Source organism: Colobus angolensis, unplaced genomic scaffold (genome assembly GCF_000951035.1).
Source record: "Colobus angolensis palliatus isolate OR3802 unplaced genomic scaffold, Cang.pa_1.0 Scaffold51, whole genome shotgun sequence".
NCBI classification, from domain to species: Eukaryota; Metazoa; Chordata; class Mammalia; order Primates; family Cercopithecidae; genus Colobus; species Colobus angolensis.
This window is the reverse complement of record NW_012118599.1, coordinates 11,072,190-11,098,960: the sequence shown is the minus strand read 5'-3', so window position 1 is coordinate 11,098,960 and position 26,771 is coordinate 11,072,190. Positions and strand designations below refer to the sequence as shown.

General features: G+C 45.4%; 1 protein-coding gene across 2 annotated transcripts in view; it reads right to left on the bottom strand.

Annotated features, from left to right (window-relative positions):
* CLIC5 (chloride intracellular channel 5) overlaps positions 1-26,771 on the bottom strand; it is a 112,700-nt gene that overhangs the window by 22,351 nt on the left and 63,578 nt on the right. For both annotated transcript variants that reach the window (XM_011960300.1, XM_011960301.1), the window contains exons 3-4: positions 26,305-26,430; positions 18,624-18,730 (exon numbers count right to left, since the gene is read on the bottom strand). In XM_011960300.1, the coding sequence (XP_011815690.1) occupies positions 18,624-18,730; positions 26,305-26,430 (233 nt within the window). The remainder of the gene's footprint in view (positions 1-18,623; positions 18,731-26,304; positions 26,431-26,771) is intronic.

Genomic DNA, 26,771 nt, shown 5'->3' with positions numbered 1-26,771 from the left:
TTAAAACATGAATGGTAACGTGATGGAAACAACAAAAAAAAAAAAAGAAGAAGAAGAATATCACCACACACTCATCTATTGTAAGAAGAAGCCTTTCTTTCCACAGGCAGCTAGGACAAGAGGAAGAGAAACTGAGAGAGGTCAGATGGACTAGGCCCAAAGATCCAGGAGCAAGTGGGGATGTAGGAGCCACAGCAGGGCCCAGGAGGATTGGGAGGGTGAGGAAAAGGGCAGGTGCAGGCCAAGCAGGCAGAAATGTAGATGCTGCTATAATGAGCTCAATTTTGAGAAGAGACAAAGGTGTTCTAAGGGGATTTTGAGGATGTTCAGCTTTGTGGTGGGCAGTGTAATCAATCCCCTCTCCCACCAGAAAACTTTACATAAAGATCTGCATTCATCTTTCAGGTTTTGGAAATGAGTCATGTAGCTTTTTTCTCAGTTGCCGAAGTCCTTAAAGAGAGAGAACAGTGTCCCAGTTACAGTTAGGTTATATGAGTACGAATGACCACACAAAGGCAAAATTATAAAGCAGGTGGAAACTGGGGTTTTCTCATCCATAGTGACCTTTCTAGGACACATGGCAGGTAAGTGGGGGCTGATCTTCAAGTCCCTTTGACTTTTAAACAATGTCTACACCAGGTTCTTAGACCACATGGAGTCAGAAATGGCAGCAAGGTTTTAGAAGATTGGAAGGGGGCTTTCTGTCAGGTCTGATGGGACTCTCTGCTATGCCTGGGCCCGTCTGGCTATGTTTGCATGTCACTGGTATCATCAAGGAAGAAACAGAGAGTCTGGGTCGAGTATATCAGGGAGTCATGGCTTCTGATAACAAATACAGTAGCAGAGCGGCATATTCACTCTGCCGTAAGAGATTTGGGTTTGAATCCTCAGTTATGCTTGTTCACAGGTTCACATCATCTAGTGTCTGGTGCAGAGTGGGACTTGATTAAAGTTAACTATTATTATTATTATTACAGTTGTAGAACTTGGGTTTATGACAGGATGAAGGGGAAGAAGACATCGAGTGAAAGATGAGAGAAGAGGTCAGCTCAAGGTAGAAGTTCAATGTCTGAAGTGAAGCTTATCTGTACATCCTAGAATGTTCTAGGTCTAAGGAGAATCCTGGAGCGCTCGCAGAATGAAGCTCGCTCTTGCTTTTGCTAACGCATTAGGGATCTAAAGTTGCCTGGAAGCATCTCTTTGGGTTTGGCTTTGCTTTCTCCAGGCCACATGGGTGTGTCAGATTTTCTTAGTTTGACAGTTTAGAGAGTTCATGTCCACCTTTGGCACTGGACCAAGAACACTGGACTTGGCCTCATAGCCAGAGAGGAGGATGTTGTCAAATTGGCCTTGGCTGTGAACGACCCAGGGGCTCACATGGGGGAGGCAATTCCCAGGCCTCTGTTTCAAGGCACTACTCAAAACAGGAAAGGCAGAAAGACAAACAGCGGTTTATGAGAAAGCAAAATGCAATGGCAACTTCAACAGATTCCCCACTGTTCCCTCGTGTGGCGTCAGCCGGGCTACAGAGAGTGTGCAGCACATGGTGCCATGGGTGTTATTTGTTTGTTCTAGAAAGAATTTCAGCCTCAGAGGAGAAGATGAATTAAATGACAAGCTCCTATAGTTCTTTCCAGTAAGAGGCCAGTAAATGATTCTTTGTTTGAAAGGTAGGGTTTAAGTCTTACAACTATGGTGGGTTGGGATATGGGACACTGTTGGTTGCCCACCCTCCTCTGTGGTGGGGAGAATGGGGTGTTTGCTGATATATTTCCAAGGCATTCAGAAACTTTCTTAAGGAAGACACAGATTCTCCATATAGCAGCTTCCCCAAGCTCTATAGGGGATTCATATAAAGAAGCATCTTTTTATTTAATACAGCTCCACAAATCACCCTTATATTTGGCGTATGTTCATAAGTATTAGTACAATGGCAAAATGCATATTTTTTTTAAAGGCAAGACACTTTGGCCAGTATTTGGCTGTGTTTAAAACACCAGCATGGTAAACATTTGGGACAACTTCAGCATGCCTTTAATATAATATTTTCTTAAAGTATGAAGAGAGGTATGGATTCCAGATCCAAATAATTTTCTAAACCTCTTAAAAGCCACAGTAGAGAAAGATTATCACTTAGGTCTTCAAATTAAGTTTCCTTTTGTGTAGTCATCTGTAGCATCCAAGCTGCCTGAACGTTTATTTATCAACAGGAGAAGGGAGAGAGAGACGGAGGGAGGGGGGGGAAAGAGAGAGAGAGAGAGAGAGAGAGAGAGAGACAGAGACTCTGAATGCGGGAGGAAGCTGCAGAGCCAGCGATCTCAGAAGCGATCAGGGGAGAAGTTCTGATTCGGGAACCCGGCCCAGACTTTAGCCATGGGGCAGTGGCGACACCTTCTGGCCTATCCTTGAGCAAACAAACAAACAAAAAACTCCCCAAAAACCTATTGTGCATTTTCCATAGAGAACACGTACGTGTGTTTTCTATTAGACTTTCCAGAAACTTATAAATGATTATAAAACCCATTGTGCTAATAGAAAGTACGGCATAAATGTTGACTGAAGTTATTAATGCTGATCGTAGTTTATGTGGCCAAATGAATCAGGCTGAAATTTGTGAGTTTTTTAATGGTTACTTTATAACAGGTTATTTTTAAGTATCAGGCCATAGATTAGGTTTAATGCTGATGCTCACACACTTTGAATGAGCTGGTTAAGAGAGATTCTAACTTTATCATCTGTTCCAGCGTTTAGACCTAGAGACTTTCTCAATTCTCCCTCCCCCAAAACATGTAGACTGAAGTACGTTCACCACATTTTGTCTTGTTTCATCCTCAAAGAGCCACATCTTTTATATAAGAGCCATTCACAAACTTAAAAACTGCCTCTCTGCCGCTGCAATGCTAGATTGAAATAATTACTGGATTTGGTGATTCTGCGAATATCCTACAAATTCTCTTCCAGTTGCCCATTCTTTCATTTGTTAAATAGGCATCTATTCAGTGCCCACAGTGGGCCAACTTTGTGCCCCTTTCCCCACATGGATTGCTGGGTGAGGACCCTGATGCGGAAGGTGGGAATTGTTGAGTATATTTAAGGAAATACACATGGTAGTCGCTCATTGAGTATTCATCGGATCGTGAACTGACTTGGTCACCATTTCCTAAATGACACCCTCTTGTTTAACTCAGCACCACATACATATTAAATAGTGGATTATATTAAATGTCAATATATGCAAGTCAAGAGCATAGATCATGGGACCAGCTGCCTGGGCTGGGGTCCCGGCTCTGACACAGACTAGCCTGGACAGGTTGCTTAACCTGTGCTTGTTTCCTTCTCTGCAAAGTGGAGATCATAACATGGCATACCTTAGAGGGTTGCTGGGAGCAATAACTGAGTCATCACCTGCAAGGGGCTCAGTACAGTGCCTGGCATGTTGTAAGCAGTTGTTATGTGCAACGTGTATGTGCAATGCATGATGATGCTGATGTATGAGAAACAAAGCATACCAAAAAAGCAACAAAAGATTCTTAGAGCTGCAAGAAAAAAGTGGCTCTTGCCTCTGGCCCTGCTCAGTAAACATCGTGCTTGACTCATCCTCTGCCCTGAAATGCTGACACGAACAGGGATATTCAGCTGTTCCTTTCATTCTGACTCTATAGCCAGAACCACAGTCCCCCAACTCAAAGCCTTCATCATCACAGATGTGAAATGGGGCAACCTTAAAGATTGGGGGTGACTGATGCTTACACAGAATTCCCCAGATATGCTACACGTACACCTGGACCTCCCTCTCCCTTTCTCAGAGCAGTTTCTTGGACACCCTAACTTGCCCCCACAAAAAACACGGTTTGTGGGGAGAAGTTCCCCACTGGATGTTTGAGTGGCCTTTACTACACGAGTCTTGTATCTTCTAAAGTTTGAAGTGTGTAGCAAATTAAATGTGCAGTTTTGCACTTCTGTTCCCTGAAATCTAGTAGGGGGTAAATGACAGATTTTTCCAACACCAAAGCAGAATTTCAAATAGTGTGTCTTTTTTGGTAATGGCTAGGACAGGTATTTTCACCAGAGAGAGAAAAAAAATTATCTTAACTTGAAAGTGAATATACAAGAATCTAATATACAAGAGTTCAGTCTCCTTTTCTTTGTTACTAGTAGAAAACAGAGCCTATATATATATATATATATATATATACATACATACATACATACATATAGTTTTTTTTTTCAGGGTAGCAATGTGCCCTATCAAAAATACTTATCTTCATAGATTCCCAGAATTTCAGCTATAGAAGGCCAAATAAACAAGTTCTGGCTAATGAGATATTGGTGGAAATTAATCAATGGGCTTCTGAAAATAATAAGATAGATGCAGCTGGCATTGTCTGGAATGTGGATGTGATGTTTGGAGGTGGAGCAACTATCCTGTGAAATAAGAATGAAGATCACACACTAAAGATGGAGAATCAGGAGCCCTAAGCAGCAGCTCAATTTTCGACTTCTTTCAGAAACTACATTTGCCTGGAACTCTCTACTCTCTGGGCTTCTTGTTATGTGAGAAAAGCAAATTCCTCTTAAGAAGTAAACATTTATCAAGAGTGTTTAGAACAGGGCATGGCTCATAGTAAAACGCTAGATAGGTTTTGCTAATAAAATACATATTTGCTTTAGCCACTGTAGTCAAGCTTCTATTACAAACAGCCAAACACAACATTTGCCAAAATACATAGGTATTGCCAATATGGCAATATTTCATTATTCCTTTTTTTTTTTTTTTTAGATAGAGTCTCTCTCTGCCACCCAGGCTGGAATGCAGTGGTGCAATCTCAGCTCACTGCAACCTCTGCCTCTCCAGTTCAAGCAATTTTTCTGCCTCAGCCTCCCAAGTAGCTTGGACTATAGGCACACGCCACCATGCCCAGCTAATTTTTGTATTTTTAGTAGAGATGGGGTTTCACCATATTGGCCAGGCTGGTCTCGAACTCTTGACCTCGTGATCCACCTACCTCAGCCTCCCAAAGTGCTGGGATTACAGGCATGAGTCACCGCGCCCAACCTCATTATTCCACTTTTATTCTAGCACCTTGCACAGCGTCTGGTACTGAGTAAGTATTTGTTGAAAGAATAAGCTATTCAGTGGGGTGTGAGGAAAGATGAAGGACCCTAAAATCATGCAACTCTATGTCTATATACTGATGTAACAAGCTTTAACTCTGTAGGGAAACAATGGTTCCCTTTCTTTGTTGAAAAGTAGCCCTTGGTCTTTTGAGAATGGATGAAGGGATTTGATTAGTTTGGCCTGAGATGCCCTCCCACAGAGTCCTAGCCACTTTGTTATCAGAGCCAAGAGAGAAGCATAGGTTAGCACCAACCTCTCTGCCAAATGACTCAGGCAGAACTGAGGCAGTTTCAGACCTGGGCAAAATGTTGAGTAAAACTCATCTTTGGGGTCCCCACAATGGAAACAGAACATGGATAACTATCATGGCAAACATCAGTGGCCATGAGACCATCAGAGTGTGAGCTGAGTGCAGGAGGTCTGAGAAATCACGTGACTCAACCCTCCCCTCTCCAGAATGTTCAGGAAGGGAAGAGGTTCTAGACATGCACACAGAGAAACATATATATATACACACACATACACACACACATAAACATATGTATATACACACACACACACATATATATATATATTTATTTTATTTTATTTTTTTATTTTTTGAAACAGAGTCTCGCTCTATGACCCAGGCTGGAGTGCAGTGGCGTGATCTGGGCTCACTGCAAGCTCCACCTCCCGGTTCACGCCATTCTCCTGCCTCAGCCTCCCGAGTAGCTGGGACTATAGGTGCCCACCACCACGCCCGGCTGATTTTGTTGTTGTTGTTGTTGTATTTTTAATAGAGACGGGGTTTCACTGTGTTAGCCAGGATAGTCTCCATCTCCTGACCTTGTGATCTGCCCACCTCAGCCCCCCAAAGTGCTGGGATTATAGGTATGAGCCACTGCGCCTGGCCAGAGAAACATATTTTATTTACCTTGATCCAGATTATTAAATGCTTTGTCCACCAGGAGTCTTAGAAAAATAATTTGACATTTATCTGACTTCTAGCTGAAAAAACACTAGAAATTAGCCTTCTGTGTTTTCTCTTTTGACTCTTGGTAAAGTATCACCTTTAACACCAAATATAATTTCCCTTGAATGTGGTTATAAAAATAACGGTGAAAAGAAAAATTCCACTTCAGCAAAGCCCACCAGCACACTGGCCATCCTACTGAGGAGAGCTGCTCAGTTTCTTGCACTCCTTTGTTGATTGGTTGTAAGTGAGATTATTCACCATGAAGCTTGATGTCATGTAACGGAGGCTACGAAATCATTGTATGTTCTCAGATCAAAGACAATGCTAGTCATAGAACATCATAGGATTTAAAGGGGGGCTGGGAAGTTTTAAATAAATACAGTCAGCGCATAGGGGAGTCTGCAACATGGGGACAGATTTAAAAGGTGAGGTTCCACAGCCGGGACAGAAAGTGGCTGGAGGACGTGCCCGTGGCTCTGATGAGGCCCCGTCATCATCTCCTAGGCAAAGGCGTAGACACGGTAGAGGCATGTTGGGGTGTGTGGGATACTCTTTTTCACTCATTTAACAAATAATGATGGAGCATCTGCCCTGGTCAGATGCTGAGCTGGGGTCTGGGGGTGACGATGATGAAGGAGGCACACTCAGCACACTTCCTCACAGAGACAGCTGCTCGGAACCTTGCTTCTCACAGCACGGCCCTGGACCAGCAGTGTCAGAATCGCCTGGGAGCTCTCAGGCCTCGCCCCAGATCCACTGCCTAAATATCTGCTTCATAACAAGACCCCGTGGGAAACCAGGATGATATGCCACCCCCAAAATAGGAAAGATTGTTGAGACGAAGACAATTCAGAAGAAACAGAGACAGTAAAGCTCTCTGCCCTCCATCTATTTGTCTAAAAGCAGGACATAGATTTACAAAGACAAAACGTATCTTGCCTCCCCACTTCTACCGGGGAGAACCACTGAAAACAACTTAAGACCTTATGCTCCTGGAGATGATGGCTCTGCAGGAATCTACACTGAACAAGCTTTGCTAACTGGCCTTTATCTGCTATTCATTTGCTATCCCCCCAAGTTGCTGCCCCTAGAGACTCAAAGTTTTTTCCCTTGTCACATCTCTAAAAGTTTACTGTCCTTTGATGAAGATGCTGTGAAACTAGAATTCAAAGCCATCTCTTGGAAAACTCCTCATTATAGGAAATACATGTGTTAATAAAATTCTGCTTGTTTTTCTCTTGTTAATCTGTCTTTTGTTACAGGGGTCCCTTCCAACTAAGAACCTATGGGGTTATTCTTCCCCTAAAGCTCCCAGGGGATTCAAATGCATGTGCAAGGTAGAAAATGGTCTGGCTAACAAGAGGAATGAAAAGAAGTGCTGCTTTATGCTTAAGCCTTAAGTCTGTGCTTGTCTTTAGCTCACGAGGCTACTCCGGCTCAGCCTGGAAACAAGCTTGAGGTGGGGTGGAGTGTCTTCCTGCAAGATGGCTCTGGAGCGGGATTTGAAAGAAAGCCTGGGGTTTTAAAGGCAAAGTTCCATGTAGCAACTTTTCCCCAACAAATTATCCTCTCTAAACTGCTGATAAAATCAGAATACCAGGCTAGATTTAATCCCTGGTTTTAATTCTTATGTCTTTGCAACACTAGTTGGTAGCAAAAGATGTTTCAAAACCGAGAAATGCTGAAGCTTTTGCTAGAACTATGATACTTTCAACCTACACACACACACAATGAAATGTAGACACACACACCCATGGACACACTACTGTACTTCTGTGGTCTGCATATCCTGTGCTTAGTGGTAAAGTTATGAGACTTACATTGTGTCCCATCACGAATATAATTTTGCATGTAAGCACTTTTTTTCAGATTAATTGAAATGAGCCTGTCTAAGGAGGTATGTGATGGCCTTGCCAGTACATGGGAACATCAGAACACACACGAAGTGCGTAAGTGTGTGTGTGTGTGTGTGTGTGTGTGTGTGTGTGTGTGTGTGTGTGTGGAGAGAGAGAGAGATTGAGAAACGTATTTGGTTCCTATGTGTAGACTGCACAAAGACAAGAGGTGTCGGTTGCATAGGATGAGGTAACGGTAAGAAGAGGTGAAAGAGCATTTAACTCATGTGCAAATCGGTTGTTTAATGTTCCTTTATTCCCCAGGTCTTGATCTGCATCCAGGCCAGGCCAGGAGAACTCATTCTGGTCAGACAGCGGGAAATTCCACCACATGGAATGGTGTTGGTGGTCTCCGCTCTACTCCAGTCGGGGAGCCCACACAGCAAAATTCCACTAATGAATGCGCCCACCCATGCAGGGCTCAGCTCTCCCCACCCCCTCCTCCCCATGCCTGCCCCATTCAACAGGCCACACCGCCACCAACCGCCTTCCTTACAACTGCCCAAGGATTCGTTTCAGGAGCAAGATTTGTTAAATTATAAATTGCAAGCATCCACCTAATAATGAACCAAATCAAAGACCCTCTGGGGGAATCCCTCTGGCGGCTCATGGGAGGGGCCAGAGAAAGCATTTGCCCCCTCCCCTCCCTCCTGCCCTCAGCCTCAAGGACCCTCCTTGAGGGAGGAGACGAGGACATGCAAGTGCAGAGCCCACCAGACCTCCGAGGTGGGTCCCACCGAGCCTAGGCTATTTGTTTTTCCTTGCAAGAATGCTAGTCAAAGCAAAACTTTAACCCAACAAACCAACAAACAAAATACCCCTAGTTGGCTATTTGCACACAGGGGTTGCCAAGGAAGGCAGCCTGAAGGGTCCCTTTGTGACCAGAGGCGTTTTTGAAAGGAGACAGCAATGGCTGCTTTATGAGGAAGTGGCGAGACAGTCATACGTTATCCGCACTGCTGTGGAGGTCGGCCTGACCACCCAGGAGCCTTCATCGAGATGGCCTGATAACAGCCCACCGTGGGGCTCCCAGGCCTCTGTGGAGGTCTTCCTGGGACCCAACTGTCCTCCAAAAGAACTGCTCTGTGTTTCCAACACAGTAGACATGGAGCCCCACGGCCACCTAAGTGACTCTGTTTCTGAGCACGCTACGGGGTAATTAGGTTTCACATTCCTGCTGCTTTTACACATAGCCTTAGCTTTCTCATCAGACCCGTGGCAGAGCACAAGGCAGAATGAGAAGGGGATGCCGCACCCATCCCCTGGATGGCCAGGCCCTCCAGACAGGGCCACTGTAACACGGGGGGCTGGGAGGGAGGAAGGGGAGAAGGCATGAAGCGCCTTGTGATTGAAGTGGCTTGGAATAATAAATATACACACTCTCTTTTAAACGTGGCTCACCACATCCTGGGAATCTGGAAAAAATGCCCCACCTCACTGCCCCTCACCCTCCTCCCCACCTACTCCGAAGCAGCAGTGGCTTTCATGACGCTTTGGGGGAAAGCACAGGGCCTTTGATAATAAGGGGCTTGTTAGTTCTAGGCTAACAGCCCTCCCAGACCGCTCTGAATCCTTTCAAGAACTTTTTTATTTTAGGTCAAGGAAGTTCATAAATGTAAAGACGGGAGGTTGTAGAATGGGGAGAGGAAAGGGAGAAAGAAACATTTGGGGGCAGTTGTCATTGGGAAGGGCTGCCAGGGACCTCCGGGAGATCTGTCAGGCCTGATGGACATGCCCTTCCCTTGATGCGGGGGACAGATAGTGGAAGGTGACTTTGAGCCTTGAAGAAGACCTAGCCTTGTCTGAACGGTCTAAGCTCTGGCTTAGCTAAAACTGAATCCTTGTGTAGGAAGACCCTTGCAAATCCACAGGCCTTGAATGAATCATATCAGCTGGCTCTGGCGACGATTCCTCTGCCTGCCAGAAGAGGGCAGCACATGCTTCCACATTACAGGGAAAGCTGGGTTGCCCAGTCCAGAGGGTGGACACTAGGTATGGGGGTAGGGGGGAAGCATTGTGAAATTAATAGCAGCAGCAGCAACAGCAGCAGCAGCAATAGCTATCACACATTGGTGCCTACCGTGTGCTAGGAACTGTCCTAAGTGATTTATATGCATTAATTCATCTAATTAACATGACATATCTACAAGAGAGGGTGCTATTACAATCTCCATATTACCGTTGAGGAGGCTGAGGCATACTGAAATTAACAGAACTTGCTATTGTTGCCACGGACTGCCTAAGACTGAGGTCAGCAAATTACAGTCCAAGGACTAAATCCAGTTCACTACCTACTTTCATGCTGCCCTCAAGCTAAGAATTGTTTTGTTTTTTACATTTTTGCATGGTTGGAAAAAAGTCAAAAGAAGAATAATATTTCATGATGTGAGAATGATGTGAAATTCAAATTTCAGTGTCCATTAATGATGTTTTATTGGAACACAGTCCTATTTATTTGCTTACATATTATCCGTGGCTGCTTTATGATTCCTGCAGCAGAATTGAGCAGAGTCTGGTAGAGGCTGTGTAGCTTGCAAAGCCTAAACTACTTACTCTCTGACCCTTTACAGAGAAAGCTTGCCAAAGCCTGACTTACGAGGAAGTGCTACCTGTTTCCAGGCAAGAGGGACAGAGAGCAGAGTTGCTATTTACTGGAGATGGAGCTCGTACAGCTATCCCAGAGCAATTTAGAAGCAATGTTGAACTTGATTCACTTTTTTTCCAACAGGGTAGCTCAAGGTCAAGCAAAAGGAGGGTCTGATATATCACTGAATAGCCTTAAGGAAGTAATAAAAGGTTAGATCTGGAAAGGACTGTGAAAGTCCACTAATACATCTCATCAAGTCTAAGGTGCACATTTTTTTTCACTCTTCAGCATCTGTGAAATCAGGCAATGTCTTACAATCAAAATATGAGAGGTTAAGTGAAAACACTTTGTTTAAGTGATAGCATTTTTTGTTGTTGTTTCTTAGAGGTTTTGTTGTATGTTTGTTTTTGAGATGGAATCTCGCTCTGCCGCCCAGGCTGGAGTGCAGTGGCATGATCTTGGCTCACTGTGACCTCTGCCTCCCGGGTTTAAGCGGTTCTCTTGCCTCAGCCTCCCAAGTAGCTGGAATTACAAATGTGCACCACCGTGCTTGGCTAGTTTTTTTGTAGTTTTAATAGAGACTGGGTTTTGCCATGTTGGCCAGGCTGATCTCAAACTCCTGACCTCAAGTGATCTGCCCACCTTGGCTTCCCAAAGTGCTGGGATTACAGGTGTGTGCCACTGCGCCCAGCCAGTGTTTAAAATAATAGTGTCATACAATCAATGGCACCTTAGATTAGGCAGTTCCTACCTCCAAAGATCCAGCCTCCTTTTGGTCCTTTCTGCTGATGGGATGCTCAGTTCTTTCGCTGGCAGTCCATTCTACAGATTTAATTGTAAACTTTCTTTCTTTCTTTTTTTTTTTTTTCTTAGACAGAGCCTCATTCTGTCACCAGGCTGGAGTGCAGTGGCACCATCTTGGTTCACTGTACCCTCTGACTCCCTGGTTCAAGCGATTCTCCTGCTTCAGCCTCCCAAGTAGATGGGATTACAGGCATGTGCCACCCCAGCCAGCTAATTTTTGTATTTTTAGTAGAGACGGGGTTTCACCATGTTGGACAGGATGGTCTCAAACTCCTGACCTCATGATCTGCCTGCCTCGGCCTCCCAAAGTGCTGGGATTACAGGCGTGAACCACCATGCCCAGCCTAACTGTAAACTTCCTAATGTTGAGCTGAAGTGTGCAAACCTACATTTTCTATACACCGAATGAGGATGATCTTGTTTAATATGTTTACTTTAAGAGTCTTACGATTTTATTAAAAGGGAGTGAAGGGGAGGAGGCACTGTGACTCCCGGGTAGGCAGGACCAGAGCAGGCTGCAGGAATCAGCCTGTTGGTGTGGTCACACCAGGCAGTCTGCAAGATGGGAGGACAGGGATGGGTTGTTCGGGACACAAACCATGAGAAACCATGAGAACCTGAAAAGAAAAGAAAGACTGCCAGTGATACAGATGAGTTCTTTTTCTAGCAGCATTAGCCAGGAGCATGACCCACTGCAGGTGGCACTTCTTAGAAGGAGAAGACTGGAGCAATTTGAAGATTCAAGCCTGAATGGAACACGAACACAAGGAAATAGCGAGGAATGCAGCTGTGGCTGGCTCGCCCCTGCTGCCTTTTATGAGGGCTCTAGGAGGTGAGGAAGGAAGGGAAATGAGTGAGGCAGGATGGCAGTCATTGATATTGTGTCAATAAGAACCACAATGTACTCCTTCAATCACGTTCCCATTCAGTGACAATGATCATCTGAATTCTGAGATAAGCTCACTGAGGTTCCTAGAATAACCCGAGAGTCTTCTTCCATTCTATGTAGCAGGGACAATCAATTTTTCCAGAATAAGCCCAGGGAGCACACTGCCCACTTCCAGGTTCCAGGAAGAGGAGCCTCTGATGTGAGCCTTAGGGAGGTGGAAACCTTGGCCTTTATTTGGAAACAGAACCAAGACTACTCAGGGACCTGTGTGGCTAATGGCTACTTTTTTGTTCCAGCCACAAATTGGGAACCAGGAGGTGGTGGGAACTAAGGTATACTCCCTCGCCCTCTGGTAACCAGGTTTGAGCTTGGATTGGAGAGAGAAAGGAGAAGCAGAGGGCTTAGCCCTAACCAGGTGCTTTTCATTTGGGGACATGTGTCCTGGATTTCCTGGGACAGTACCAATTTCTTATAATTTGATTATTTTCAATGAAGGCAATTTGTTAGGCATCTGATTTTCAGTTTGGAAAACATGGCCACTGCAGTCACAACTAATGAAGGGCAATGCAATCTGAGCATGGTCCTTGTACCCTGAACACACAACACTGTGCCCAGCACATCACAGATACCAAGGAAGGTTTTTAGGGCTTTCTTTAGGAAGTTAGAAGCACCTTATTAGGACAAGTATTTTAGGAAGAGTATGTTAGGACATCTCAGTCTTCCATAAAAAGAGAACTTTCAACCTTTCGAGTGAAAGGGGTGCAGTTTTGCATACTTAGTGCAGGACCCCATTCGTCTTGATGAAAATAGATAAGCCCAGATGGGCTGTTTTGTGTCCCATGTCCTGGGTGGACAGAGAGGAGCAGGGAGGTTGGTGACACACGTCTGAAGCTGCGGGGAGGTCTCCTGAGTCTTCCAGAGAAGATGGAGAGAAAGGAAGAAAGTGAGTTTCAGGTGAAGAGAGAACACAGGGGTTGTGAGATGGGGAGGAGCACAGCCCACAGGTGGGGGAAGATGGAGAGGAGTCAGAGCAGCAGAAACGCAGCAGGGCCTGGAGTCTACAGCAGCCTGAAAGAGAAGTCACAGGAGGGGAGAGCCAAAGAAAATGGAAACCACAGCTCCTCCGTGCCTGCGGCTCACAGCAGGAATATTTGTTATTCTTCTGGGAGGCTGGTTTGTTTTTATCTTCTAGGAGGACCGAGCTGCAGCTGACCAGGGACCGTTTTGCTTTGTCTGCTCACAAGTTTAGAGCCAACTTTGTGGTCTACCTTCTGTGTGGTGCACGAAGGCCCCGGGGCTGCCCCGACTGTTTTAACTCACCCAGGGCTCCATTTTTTGGTAGTCTCCTTGTTTTTCTTTCTCACCTCTTCCTGGTCTTTGTTGATTTGACATGCTTTATACATCCCTGTGAGTAACTATAAAGCCTTTCTGAAACAAGTGGAGTATAAATTTTAAAATAGAAAGAAGGCCCCCCAAGACAGAGGAATACAGAGGTGGAAATAAGAGAGAAAAGTGGACTTGAAGGGGGAAGAAAAGGGGGAATTCATAGGAAGCCTTGAAAGACTGAAATCATCCAGATTGGGCAAAACACCATTTAGTGCAGGTCGCCTGAGAGGCCTGAGAGAGCTTAAGCCTCGAGACTGCATGCGATACAGATTAGATACTATTGCATTTGGGGCTTTTTAGACCTCTCACTAGGGGAAAGGCAGTCCTGTGGAAGTGGGCTGTGCAAAAGAATGATGGATGGAAGGTGGTCGGCGTGAATACAGCAGGAGAAATACTGAATTCTTGTCTTAGGCTACAGGCATAGGCATGCCTGCTTCCTCTCCAGCTACAAAGAAAGGGGCAAAAGCACATAAGAATACGACATTGGCATCAAAAACAAGGATTTTCACTCTTGTTGTCCAAGCTGGAGTGCAGTGACGCGATCTTGGCTCACTGCAACCTCCACCTCCCGGATTCAAGTGATTCTCCTCCCTTGGCCCCCTGAGTAGCTGGGATTACAGGTGCTTGTCATCACACCTAACTAATTTTTGTATTTTTAGTAGAGACAGGGTTTTGCCATATTGGTCAGGCTGGTCTCAAACTCCTGACCTCAGATGATCCACCCACCTCGGCCTCCCAAAGTGCTGAGATTACAGGGGTAAGCCACCGTGCCCGGCCCCAGCAGCTGACTTTGAACACGGTGATGGGCATTATTCCAAGCACACTTAGGAGGTATGCACAATTATTACCCCCATTTCACAGATGAGGAAACTGAGGCATTACAGAGTTGAAGTAACCTGCCCCATGTTACAAGGACAAGAGGCAAAGCTGGTGTCTGAACTCTAAAGCAGTCGGCTTTAGAGTATGCAAGTTGAGCCACACAGAGTCGCCTGCCTCTCTGCATGGGAAACACGGCATGTTTAGAAACACAGTCCTTATCCTTCTCCCCAAAACAAAGGGTGGGGGTGAGAGATCTTAAGGCACAAGAAAACGAAGCAACTTCCCCAAGTAGCACCTGACTTAATGTGGGGTCTTACCACCCAGTCATGAGAAAATCCAGGCTACATTTAAGTGAAGTGAAGAGCAGGTTTGGAAAGAGTGAGAGGAGAGGGCATGGAGGCAGAATCTGGTTACTGCAGACCAAGGGGACCCGGATTTAGAAATTACAGAGGAGGGGCGCGTACAGTGATAGGCCTCAACACGGAGCACAGAATCATCACTCGGGGAACAAACAAAAATGCAAGGCTGCTGAGGTATGAAAGTCGGGCCAGGCCACTGACTCTCCTTGATGACACTTTGGAGAGGAGGACCATGCACCAACGAAGTCTAAAAAGTAGAAAATAGACTGAATGGGTGGGAGATCTGGAAGAGTTCACTGAGGGGGAAGCAAGAGCTGAAGCAGCAGTTTCTGATGCCATTATTCATTCTGGTCCTATTTTTGTGCTAATAGCAATAATCAAAATAATCAAATTTAACAGTTACTAGGCCAGGCTCTGCACTGAGGGTTTTACACACACTGAGTTATAAAATAGATGAACCTGCATTACAAAGCTTGGTGATATTATTTTGCCTTAATTGGCAGATAAAGAATCTGAATATAAAGTCCATTTTACAGATGCAGAGCCAGAGGCTCAGAGAAAGTAAGTCTCTTGGGTAAAGTTGTGCAGTTAAAAGTGCTGGGATTCAATCCCAGGCCAGGAATTTCATGTTTTCATGTTTTACAGCCCCCTGTAGATTGTTAGGTTCATGGAGGGCAATGACTTTGTCTCATTGCCTTGGCAACTCCAGAACCTAGCACAATACCTGGCACATAAGCAGTGCCCTTTAAATATTAGCTCGGACTTGTAGACACTTTGTATAACTTGCAGTTTTTTGGATGAATCAATGAATGACTGACTGTACAGACTAATGGATGATTCTCTCCATTACTCCAGTACTGCCAGGATGGCTCCCATGGATGTGGTAGCTGGGAACTTATAAGGGTTTGGGGAACAACAGGGAAATTTTACTTGGTGGTTCCTGTAGCCACCACAGGAGTGGAGAGATGACCCACCATGGAGAACCATGTAACGGTGTTGGTTTTTCTCATGTTTTCATGTTGAGAGGCAGAGAAGGATCATGACCTGGGTCAGTGTGTGTATAGGGGCTGGGGCATTAGTGACCAGGTGGAGGGGAGGGAGGGCTCTGCTCAAGATAAAGTAAATGAAAACACAAGAGAAACCCTTTAAAGAAAGAAAGTTGGAGAACTAGGTGCAGCGCTGAAGATCCAGAGGGGAAACAAAATGGCAAAGTAGTATAGGGCGGCATATGGAAGGAGGCCTGGGCCTCAATGCTGATGCTCTTGGGGAGCAGCCACAGCCACAGAGCTCACACAGAGCAGAAAGGGGAGGGACCCTCTCCCGGGTCAGGGGCTGTGGGGCTCTGGGACCGTAGCGTAGGAGCCGTGTTGCTCTCTACAGGAGGGCAAGCCCTACGGGAGCCTTGACCTCTGGCTTGCTAAATCTAAGAATTTTGGACCCAGTGGACCACAACTGGGGGATATTGGGTGGGAGGAAGGACAAGTAAAGAGGAAGGGAGGGGCGTGGGCAAGTTATAGTTCTAGGGAAGGAATGTGTGGTGTCTTGTTAAACAGAAGGTGGAATAGCAATCTGGGGACAGGCTCTTTGGGAAAGCAGCAATGCTGGAGCTTTGAAATGTGCAAATGAGTTAGGGGAAGCAGGAGTCCCAAGGGCAAGTCTCATTACAGAAGAAAACAGGGTGAAACAGAAGAAGGGGAAACAATGAAAATTGGAGAGTACTGAGTTTATAAGAAATGGATATGCGGCATTTGGTGGAAACTGGCTTTAGCCTGGGGAATAGGAGAACTGTAAATATGGATAATATGTAAATACCATTTATAATTTTAAAAACCTGGAAGGCTCAAATAAGATAATCTTTCTGAGGGCACTTTGCAAGTATGAAAGGCGATATTTGTGGCCAAGAGGAAAGGATGCTGGGTGTGGCATCTGAAAATGAGGGTTCGAGAGCCAGCTCTGCTTTGGGGGCAGACAAGTCATGGGCCCTCTTGTTTGGTTCTGTGTCCTCAGCCAGGAAAGCAGCAGTGACTGTTCTTTCTCACAATGGCTCTGAGGGGCCGTATTCATTTCCTAGGACTGCTACGACAAAGTACCACAAGTTGGGTGGCTTAACACAACAGAGACTTTTCCCTTTATAGTTCCAAAATCAAGGTGTTAGCAGGTGTCTTTCCTTGCCTCTTCTAGCTTCCAGAAAGCTAAGAGTTCCCTGGCTTGTGACAGCATCACTCCAGTCTCTGACTGTCTTCACATGACCTTCTCCCCTGCATGTCTCTATCCTCTCCTCTCCTCCTTTTTTTTTTAGACAGAGTCTCGTTCTGTTGCCCAGGCTGGAGGGCAGCAGTGTGATCTCAGCTCATCGCAACCTCCGCCTCCTGGGTTCAAGTCATTCTCCTGCCTCAGCCTCCCAAGAAGCTGGGACTACAGGCATGTGCCACCACGTCTGGCTAATTTTTGTATTTTTAGTGGAGACGGGGGTCCCAAAGTCCTGACCTCAGGTGATCTGCCCGTCTTGGTCTCCTACAGTACTTGGATGACAGGCAAGAGCCAACACACCTGGCCCCTCTCCTATTCTTTTAAGAACAACAGTCAGTGGATTTAGGGACTACACTAAATCCAAGATGATCTCATCACCATATCCTTAACTAATTATAGTTGCAAAGACCCTATTTCCAAGTGAGGTTACATTCTGAGATCCCAGGTGGACATACATTAAAAAAAAATTTTTTTTAAAGACAGGACCTTGCTCTTTCACCCAGGTTGGAATGCAGTGGCATGATCATAGCTCACTGCAGCCTCGACCTCCTGAGTTCAAGCAATCCTCTTGTCTTGGAGCTTCTGGGGCATCTAGCATCTATTCCCTTGTTTTGGTCCATTGTGTATCAGTCACTCGTTTATTCACAAAGATTCATGGAGCGCTTACACTGCTTGGCTTTGTGCTGGACTCCAGTTATCCAGCCTGTGAGGCTGTCTTGTCATCCCATTCTGAGGGCAAGGGAATGGCTGCCATTGCCCATAGGATAAAAATCCAAGCCCCCCAGGTTGGCACTGCAGTGGCCAGTCTGTTCCTAATGGGCCTAACACTGTTCTTCAAGTGTTATGCTTGCTTAATTGGATGGTTCCATGCAAGTGGCTTTAGGTAATTCTTAAAGGGCAATGACAAATGAAGGACTGCAAGTGCTGTGAGCTTAATTGGAGGGAACTCAGCTCCCTTTCAGAAGGCCCCACAAGAGAACCAAGTTCTGAATTCTGCAGCCAATGCCAGAAATGAAGGGCCCAATGTAGGATGGGACAGGCTTTGAGGAGTGGCTTTCCAGGGCCCACTGTCCTGCAGAAGGGGAGAACACAGCTCAGGTCCGCCTCCCGCATTTGCCACAGTAGTGACTGTGCTGCCTCTCCCTTGGCCTCTGGAAAAATCCCTGGAGAAATCTTGCAGGGACCAGAAGGAAGAGGGAATATGTTTTTCTAATGTGATCACAGGCAGGGTTGTGAACTTGGGACAATGGGCAGTTAGGACTGTCCTGTGCAGTGCACTATGCTGTGCAATAAGGCAAAGTGCGTTCCTCTCTCCAGCTTGGCAGTAAAGCGCCTGGCCTTTCCTCCTGCACCAGCCAGGCAGCAGGATCCACCACCGCCTCCCCTGTGTCAAGGGGGACTAGATGGTGGGGGGGGGGAAGTGGTGGCAAATAATAAGCAGTATTGGTTCCAGATGCTTCTCTGGCCCAAGCATTTGACATACCCACGGGCAAATTGAAGATGCCTTGGGCAGCAAACAGACACTGCCGGGGTTCTTGGTGGAAGGGAGTCACTCACCGGCATTGTTCTGCTGCTTGGTGTTTTTGATGTAGGCAGAGAACTTGGAAAAGATGTCAATGCCCGCTGTGTTGGATTCCCGGTGTTTTGCAGCCAGTTTGGGGTACCTGAAATGGAGGATGCAGTGTTCTGTGAATCAGTAGACTTGGAGCTCCTTTAAGGGCGAGCCTATCCCTATCACGGTGAGTAATACCTCCCTTTCCAGCTGCATCTACAAAATGTTTTGGGGGTCTTTATCCTCATCTTATAGGGAGGGCGGGCAATCTCAGCCCCAGGTCATCCATGGAAGAAACCAGAGGCCAGAGAGGTGCTGAGATCTACCTAGGGTGACACAGTCTGCTAGGTAAAGAACCAGAATACCACTCAGGGGGCTTAAGATGTGTCCTTTTATTGGGACCACAAACAGTGAGATGCCAGTGAGAGGGCCCAACCAAAGTTCCTGCTGAGCTTGCCTCTCTATCAGGTAGGGTTCTCAACACTTCCCCTACCCACTAAAATAGCCATCTATTGCTAGTACTGTGATTATAATCCTAGCTACACAGAGCTGATTCTGGGAGCAAGGAGATGCCAAGTATGTTAGCACTAAACCACTTCTCCAAAGGAAGAATACCCATGGTCCTCTTCTGACATGTCCTTCACACGCTTATTATTTGTGTGCAGTAATAAGATGCAGAAACTACTAAGCTCCAAAAAAGTACATGTGTTTTCAATTGTTTTATTTTATTTTATTTTATTTGGAGATAGATTTGCAATGATCCAGCCGCCCCCCCCCCCCCACACACACACACACAGAGCCTTTCATTTTGAAGCCAGAATAATACAAGAGGCAGGCTGGAGTTAGGACGATTGGCCTTGAGACTGAAGGAGGTAAACTTGCTCATGTGGGAACCCAGGGCTTGGACTCATTAGCCTCATCAAAGTGAGAAAATCAACTCAAGTAAATATTATTTCACAAGCCTTTTATGGGTATGGCCAGGTAGGGGTGGTAAGAGATGGGGGACAGTTGCCAGGTTATCATTATGGTCAATTAATGTGCACCTTTGTGATCTCTGGGTGAATAGTTTTTGACTGCGGGCTGTTGGATTGCTTTCTGTTTAAAAAGCAAAATCCTTTTTGTCTGTTTTGATGTTTTTGATAGTTTGAACCAAACAAGATTTTAAAAAATATTTGTTGTTCTTGAATGCTTTTCTGTTCCTCAACTGGCCCATGAGCTAGGACTCCTTTTGGGGCCGTGTTATGTGGCTGTGTAGTTTCAGAGATACTGCCATTGGAAGAGTCCAACTCTCTGCTGTGAGGCAGATAAGGAAGGCATTATCGTCCTCCTTTTACACAGAAGGGAACTGGATACCTGAGAAGATAAATGTTGATGGCTAATAAACGGTGGAGGGACGATGAGAACCTGGTTTCCTGGTCCTGCAGCAGTGTCCTTCCCCCTCCACTGCTTCTCTGGAAACAGTGAAAGGTAATTTGCATTGAGCACCTACTGTGCGGCATGCACTATTCTAATCCCTTTACACAAATTCACCATTTGCTCCTCAGAACAACTCTATTGGTACTGTTATTAGCCTAACTTCCCACACAAGGAAACGGTGGCATACAGAGGTTAAGCAATTTGCCTGAGGTCACATGGCTGCCTGGCAGAGCCAGGATCCCAACCCAAGCAGTTTCACTGTGGAAGACTAGGTTTTAAATTCCACGTTGTGTGGCTTCTCATAACGTTGATTCTCAAAGCCCCAGAGCCCTAAAGGCTGAGCTACGTACGCATCCTGGAGGAGCTGTCTCCATCCACCAGGAGGGGGCGCTCTGCACCGATGCTCCACATATGTCTTCCTGGGTATACTAAGAATCATCACATTCATCTGCTGTGTCTGGGGGCACACAGCAGGGCTTCCTGCAGGATACTAGATAATCTACCAAGACGTGGGAATTTAGTGGCATCTCATCCCATTTCGGCCATCTCACATAGAATTCAGCATGCTATTAGAATCGATAAACTTAAATTACCATTAACAAGTGCCAAGTGTTCTTCGTTTCTCCTTGATGATGTAAACACAGAAAGGCCTAGAAAATGCACCTCAGTGGGTAGCTTGGTTTGGGTTTCTTGCTTTGTTTTGCTGTATCTCATCAATTGGTCAAACTTTCAGTCATCTGATCATTTCTTCACAATCAGGGTGGATCAAATAGGGATATGTGGTACCAAATCCAAGATGATGACAGAGGATTGTGTATTCAGGGGGCTATGGTGGTGTCATCCTGTTTCCCAAGCACTAGAACTTGTTGGGACTTTTCTGTATAGTGCAGTGTTCCATTTGAGCTTTGTTCTTGTGGGAAACGTGTCTCTAAGATGTCAATCTCACAAATTTCAGTAACTACACTGAGGGAGGATACTGTATAGGATAAGTGCATTCATTTTACCTCCATATTTATGGCATGTTTTAAATACGCAAAGAAGTGGACTACAAAGAAGATTTTGTTTCTCTAAAAGGCTAGGGAAGAGTGTTTTGTTCACAGAAACAGCTTTGAAATAACATTTGATGTGATCTGATGATAATCAAAGAGATGATAAAGTTTTCTAACTCAGGAGTCAGCAAACTGTGATCCATGATCCCTATTTGTTTGTGGTTCTCAAGCTAACAATGTTTACATTTTTAAATGCTTGAAACAAATCAAAAGGAGGATACTGTTTTGTGATATGTGACAATAATATGAAATTCAAATTTCAGTGTTCATAAGTAAAATATAATGGAAACAGCCATGCCCATTCATTTCCATACTAGTTTATGGCTTCTTGTCCAGTGTCACCGTGGAATTGTGACAGACACTGAAGAGCACACAAAGCCAAAACCACAAGACTATCTGACCTTTTACAGATAAAGCTGCTGACTCCTGATCTAAATGATGAAAATTTCTCTCCAACCTGTTTTTAAGATATCTTATTTCAGATGCATGCGCTTAACTTTCATTCTGGGAAGTAAAACAGTTGGCTTCTCACCAAAAAAAAAAAATTCAAAAGTAGAAAATAGTAGCAAAAAGGAAGAGAAAACCATTGCAGATGGTAAGTGCCCTAACTGGTTTAGAGTTTCAGCTGATTTCTCACTGACTAGTCGCAGCCAACCAAGACACTAAACAAAAGGATACCCGCCATGCAATTAAACCAATGTGCATGAAACACCTACTGAGGACCAGGCCCTGAGACTGGTGTTGGGGATAGATACACTGGAGAAAAAGAAAGACGATCCGGATGGAATGGCCTTGCTGATGGCAGCTTGAGTGTTTTCCCTCCTTTTTCTAAGGAGCTGAAAAGTGGAAGGACTTCCTCTCTCTCTCCCTTCTCCATTGTTCCCACTTCCTTAGTTCACCAAACCCTCAGGCGAGAAAGAGGTTAATGCGTTTGACTTTTCTAATCCTTGACTGTGTGCTTTACTCATGTCTGCTGTGTAAGCAAAATATCCCTGGAGGTGAAAGAGGCCTGGCTTATTCATTAAAAGATATCCCTTAGGATCTGGGGTTTTAAGACCTAAGGTCACCAATTGTCTGTACAATTGCACCTGGGAGACAGACCCAAAACAGGCACTGACCGCTCTTTCTAACTCTTTGAGCTACCATTTAATGAGCTCTTACTTCATATCAGGCACTATGCTCAGTAGTAGTAATTTCTACAATAGCCTTATAAGATCAACAGTATGGTTCTTGTTTTATAGATGTGAGAATTAAAGATTCTAGAGATTTCAGGTCATTTGCCTGATGAATGAATAATGCATATTCATTAAATAGCCATGTAATTCTATTTCTCAGCTGCTCTCTCACCTAAGCACCTAAGTTGGCATCCTGTGTGGATTCTGACCAATGTGATAGGAGGGAAAGTAACGTCACCATGACATTTTTTTTTTTCAGCCCTGGGCCTGCAAAACCCTTTGGGAGATCTTTCTTCTCTCTCTCCCTGCTGAAGGAGCCTTGGAGGGCATGTATTCCAAAAACTACAGGATGGAACAGGGCCACACTACCCTCTCAGAATTTGCTCAAGTGAGAAATAAACCTGTGTTCTGTTAAGCCACTGGAATTTTATGGTTGATTTGTTAGTGCAGCCTAGCACAACCCTAATGGTATGGATTTGAACCTGAGTCACTCTGACTCTAAACCTCCTGTCCCCAGCTACCTTGCCATCCTGTGGGAGGTCTGGAGGCTGTTTCTCTACCTCCCAGAAGGTCAGAACATTCTTGTTTTTCACTGTGGTGAGTTATCGCTATATATTTTTTAAAATAATGAATTCAAGTTGTCTTCCAATTCTGTCAGTGTTCTGAACCCTGTTGATACTTAAATCATTCTTGCTAGATGACTGACTAAATGACATACTGTGTAACTAGACTATATCAGTTTACCCTCCTGAATTTTTATTACAGCATCTATGTAGTAGGATTATTTGAGACAGTAACCAGCTCTGCAAGAGTACTTTGAGAAACTCATGGAATCGTGGAACATGCAACAAAAGGCATTTTGGAGACTACGTAGTTTCACCCCCTCGTTTTAGAGATGAGAAGGCAAGGAGGGTCTGAAAGGGCCCAAGGTCATACGACAAACACTGGTAGACAGGTGGCCAGAGGCAGGGCTCCTGACTCTCAGTGCTGAATCCTAGAAACTTCGGCCACTCCATGGAGATGAAAGGCAAGGGCCAGAATGTCTCAACAGTAATCCCAGCATTAATCACAACACTTCCTTGTCGAGTGTTCACTGGGTCAGTCTAAGGAGAGGGATGGATGTTAGTCTCATTTAGAAACAACTTGAGACTTCCTGGATTCCTCATTTTGACACCAAATGCTCCCTGGGATCAAATGTGATTTGAAAAAAATGGTTGGAGTGTTTGTATGTGGTTTTCTCCTTTAAAAAATAAAGCTAAGGGGAAAAAGGCTCCCATAACGTGTTGGCTTTTGGCAGCTTTTACAAATAGTGGTATGATGAGAAACACATGGCCGACCAGTGCTTGGTAAATGGTTATGAGGGTTTTGCTGCCCCCTAGAGAACCAGAAGGCCAGGCTGCCCTGCTCCGGAGGCCTCACAACCTTCCAGCCACTCCACCTCCCAGCCTGGGTCGCTTGGGAAATTGGTGAGGCTGGTAGTTTGTTGTGGGCAGACCAGCAGGTCTCTATGGGGCTGAGGCACTGGCTTGGTAACATTTACTGGGAGGTGATTATGGCACCTGCCTCAGTCTGATGGGTGCAGAGGCATCTAAGGTATACTCCTGGGGCGCTCTGGAATACTTGATGGCCTCACCCTTAGCACTCCCACCTTGGTAGCCTTCTGGAGATATGCATTTTAACAGCTTCGAGATATTCATTTTAACAGGTTCGGCTACCTGAGTGTACTGGATTATTAGGTCACTAACATGGCAGGAATGCACTTCATAAAACCTCCTATACACAACTGCAGTGCAGAGAAGGATCTGGACCAGTGGGAGCAGAGCTCAGGGCAGGGAAGGTAGGTGGAGAGGAGAGACTGGAGGGAGGGTCTGCATCCAGCCCTGCCCAGTTCTATTTGGATCACGGAAACTTAGAATCTGATGAAATGATGATGAAGTCAGATGATGACTCCCCTCTGGAATAATGTTCAAGGACACATGGGGCATACGACTCCAGTGATCTCTGCCCACCTTGTGGTCCCACTGTGGTTGCAGATTGGAGACCCCTGAGTTAGAGAAGCAGCCCAGGAAAGGCACAGTTGTACTGGAGGTGGTGTGGTGGTGAAGGAGGGAACCTGGCTAAACGGCATGTGAAGAATCAGAGAGCAAGAAGGGCTCTGGGAGGCATCCTGTCACAGAGAAGGGAACTGAGGCCGAGAGCAGAGAAGAGACTGGTTCAAGAGGTGAAGGGACTGGCTCAAGAGGTCACACAGCACATCACTGGCAGACTGGGGTTGTACTCGAGCCCCTCACCCCTCCATCCGCTGCTTGGCAAAAGACCAAATGGGGCCCTCTGCTCCTCACTGCTTCCACTTTCCACTTCCTAATGATCATGATGGAAGCCCCCATTCCTGAGTGCCAGTGTTACTTCTAAAAGGGAAAATGTTAACTGCGTCATGAACTTGCCTCTATGAGTCTCCCAGGCAAAGTCTAAATTCTAGTTATTGAAAAGAGCATATTTTTTCATGTGGGATTTCAAACCAGTGCTAGCCATGAGGTTGAGTCCCAGGGATGGGGATGGAGTCTGGGCTCCCCCAGGGCACTTCCAGTGAAGTGGCTGGCTGGTGTCCTGTTCAGAGATGTGTGTGTCTACGTGGGGCTGCCCTATTGATTTAATTAATACACTTATTTAAAGTGTATACTCAGCTGCTTCCAATGGGCTTGAGGTGGCTTTCCACTCTCAGTGTGCAAATAAACTGTCTGAATATGGATGACAAAGAGTATTTTTAAGGAAGAATGTATGACTGTTTAAGGCTTAATTGGAGCATGACTGGGAGTTTTAATTTTTTAACAGCAATTCACTAGATGTGCGACCTTGGGTAAGTGACTGACTCTCACCCTGTCCTGACTGTGAAATGACAGTACCTAAGATGCTAGAAGGATGAAGTGAATCATATTAGCTGAGTGCTGTGAATGGTGCCTGACACAAAACGAAGGCTATAAAAGCATTGATGAATAAATAAAACTTTAAAATAAATGAAGAATAGTGGTTTTTAGTAGTCAAATCCCATTTACTTTACTTACTCAGTATGTCCTGAACCCTTCCTACTCCTCTCCTTCGATATTCCTGCCTTGTCTTGGCTCAGCCCTTCCTTCTGTCCTGCCTGGACAGTCCCCGGAATTAATTCCTTTATCTCCAGCTTCATGGTCCTCTAGGATGCCGACTTCCCTCAACCTCTAAAGTAGGTCTTAAAACGGACTCCCCACCTCCTGTGCTTAATCCCTCTCAGGATACCCCACAGGACTCACTGCAGGATAATACCCTATAGGATAAAGTTCATGCCTCACTCTATATGTAATATTATTTTTCTAGTTTTTTCAAAAATTGTGATTGTTTTAATCCTTGATAACAGTATTCTGTAATGAACAAGTCTAGCTTGAGTAAATTTTAGAAGCCATCTGTCTCCTTTTTACTGCTCTTTTCCATCAGTAGCAACGTGTCACCCAACAAGAACTTCTAGCTCTCTGGTCTATACTCTCCCCCAACCTGTTTGCAGAAGAGGAGCTGCTTTTAGTTAGTTTTTTCATCTGTTTAATTGTGGAGTCAGACCAGATTTGGTCAGATTTAAGACCCTGGATGTTGTTTTAAGTCACTGGGTTACCCTTTCCTGACTTATTTTCATTCTGTCAGCCTTTCAGCTCTGGTGCTGAAATAAAGGAAACTTTGCCCTCATTTCGAGGTCTTCCAAGCAAAGTGAGCTGCAGAGAAGGGAACATACTGGGACGAGGGAGGCGTGGTGTCCTAGGGCTCCTAAAATCACTCTGTGTAGGTGGGAGTGACTGGCTCTTGTTCATAGGCCATATCTACTCTTGAGTGGATTTCATGGAGTGGTTTTGAGGTTGGTAGCCCTTTGGGGGTCCTAGGCTCTCTCTTTGAAGAGAGAGTCCTGTTCTCTGGACTGGTGAGGTTCCTTTGGAAACACATCTGCTCAAAGTTAACACCAGGCCCTTATAGATCCAGCATGAACCCTTCCCATTCAACAGCTCCAGAAAGAAACAGATCCTTACTTTTCAGGGGTCAAGGTCTCCTCCAGGAACTCCTCAATCTTATTGACATCTGTCTTCACATCCCCGTTGAAGGTCAGGAAGGGCGGGTGCGTGCCAGGGGCTAGATTGTGCAGGTCGGCTGGCTTTCTGTGGAGAGAGCAAGATTCAGGTGTTGGCTTACAGCAGGGTGCTTCCTGTTCTGGGAAACCTAAGATTGATTGTAACTTAGATGCCCTTACCATCCAACATGCCTGTCAGGGGAAACAGATTTATGGTGTGCAGTGTAGGGCAGGGGAGGTTGGAGAAAGTTCTGAAAGAATGTGGTGTGGCCCAGGAAGTGTGTCCAGTGCAGTCAGCAAGAGAGCAACAAGTCAAGATGAAGCAGTGGAGTGCTATTGAAAAAGTGGAGAAAATCCAGGTGACTAAGTCAGATCCAAGCTTTAATTACCCAGGGGAGAGGTGGGATTTTGCTTTTAAAAACTCTTTTA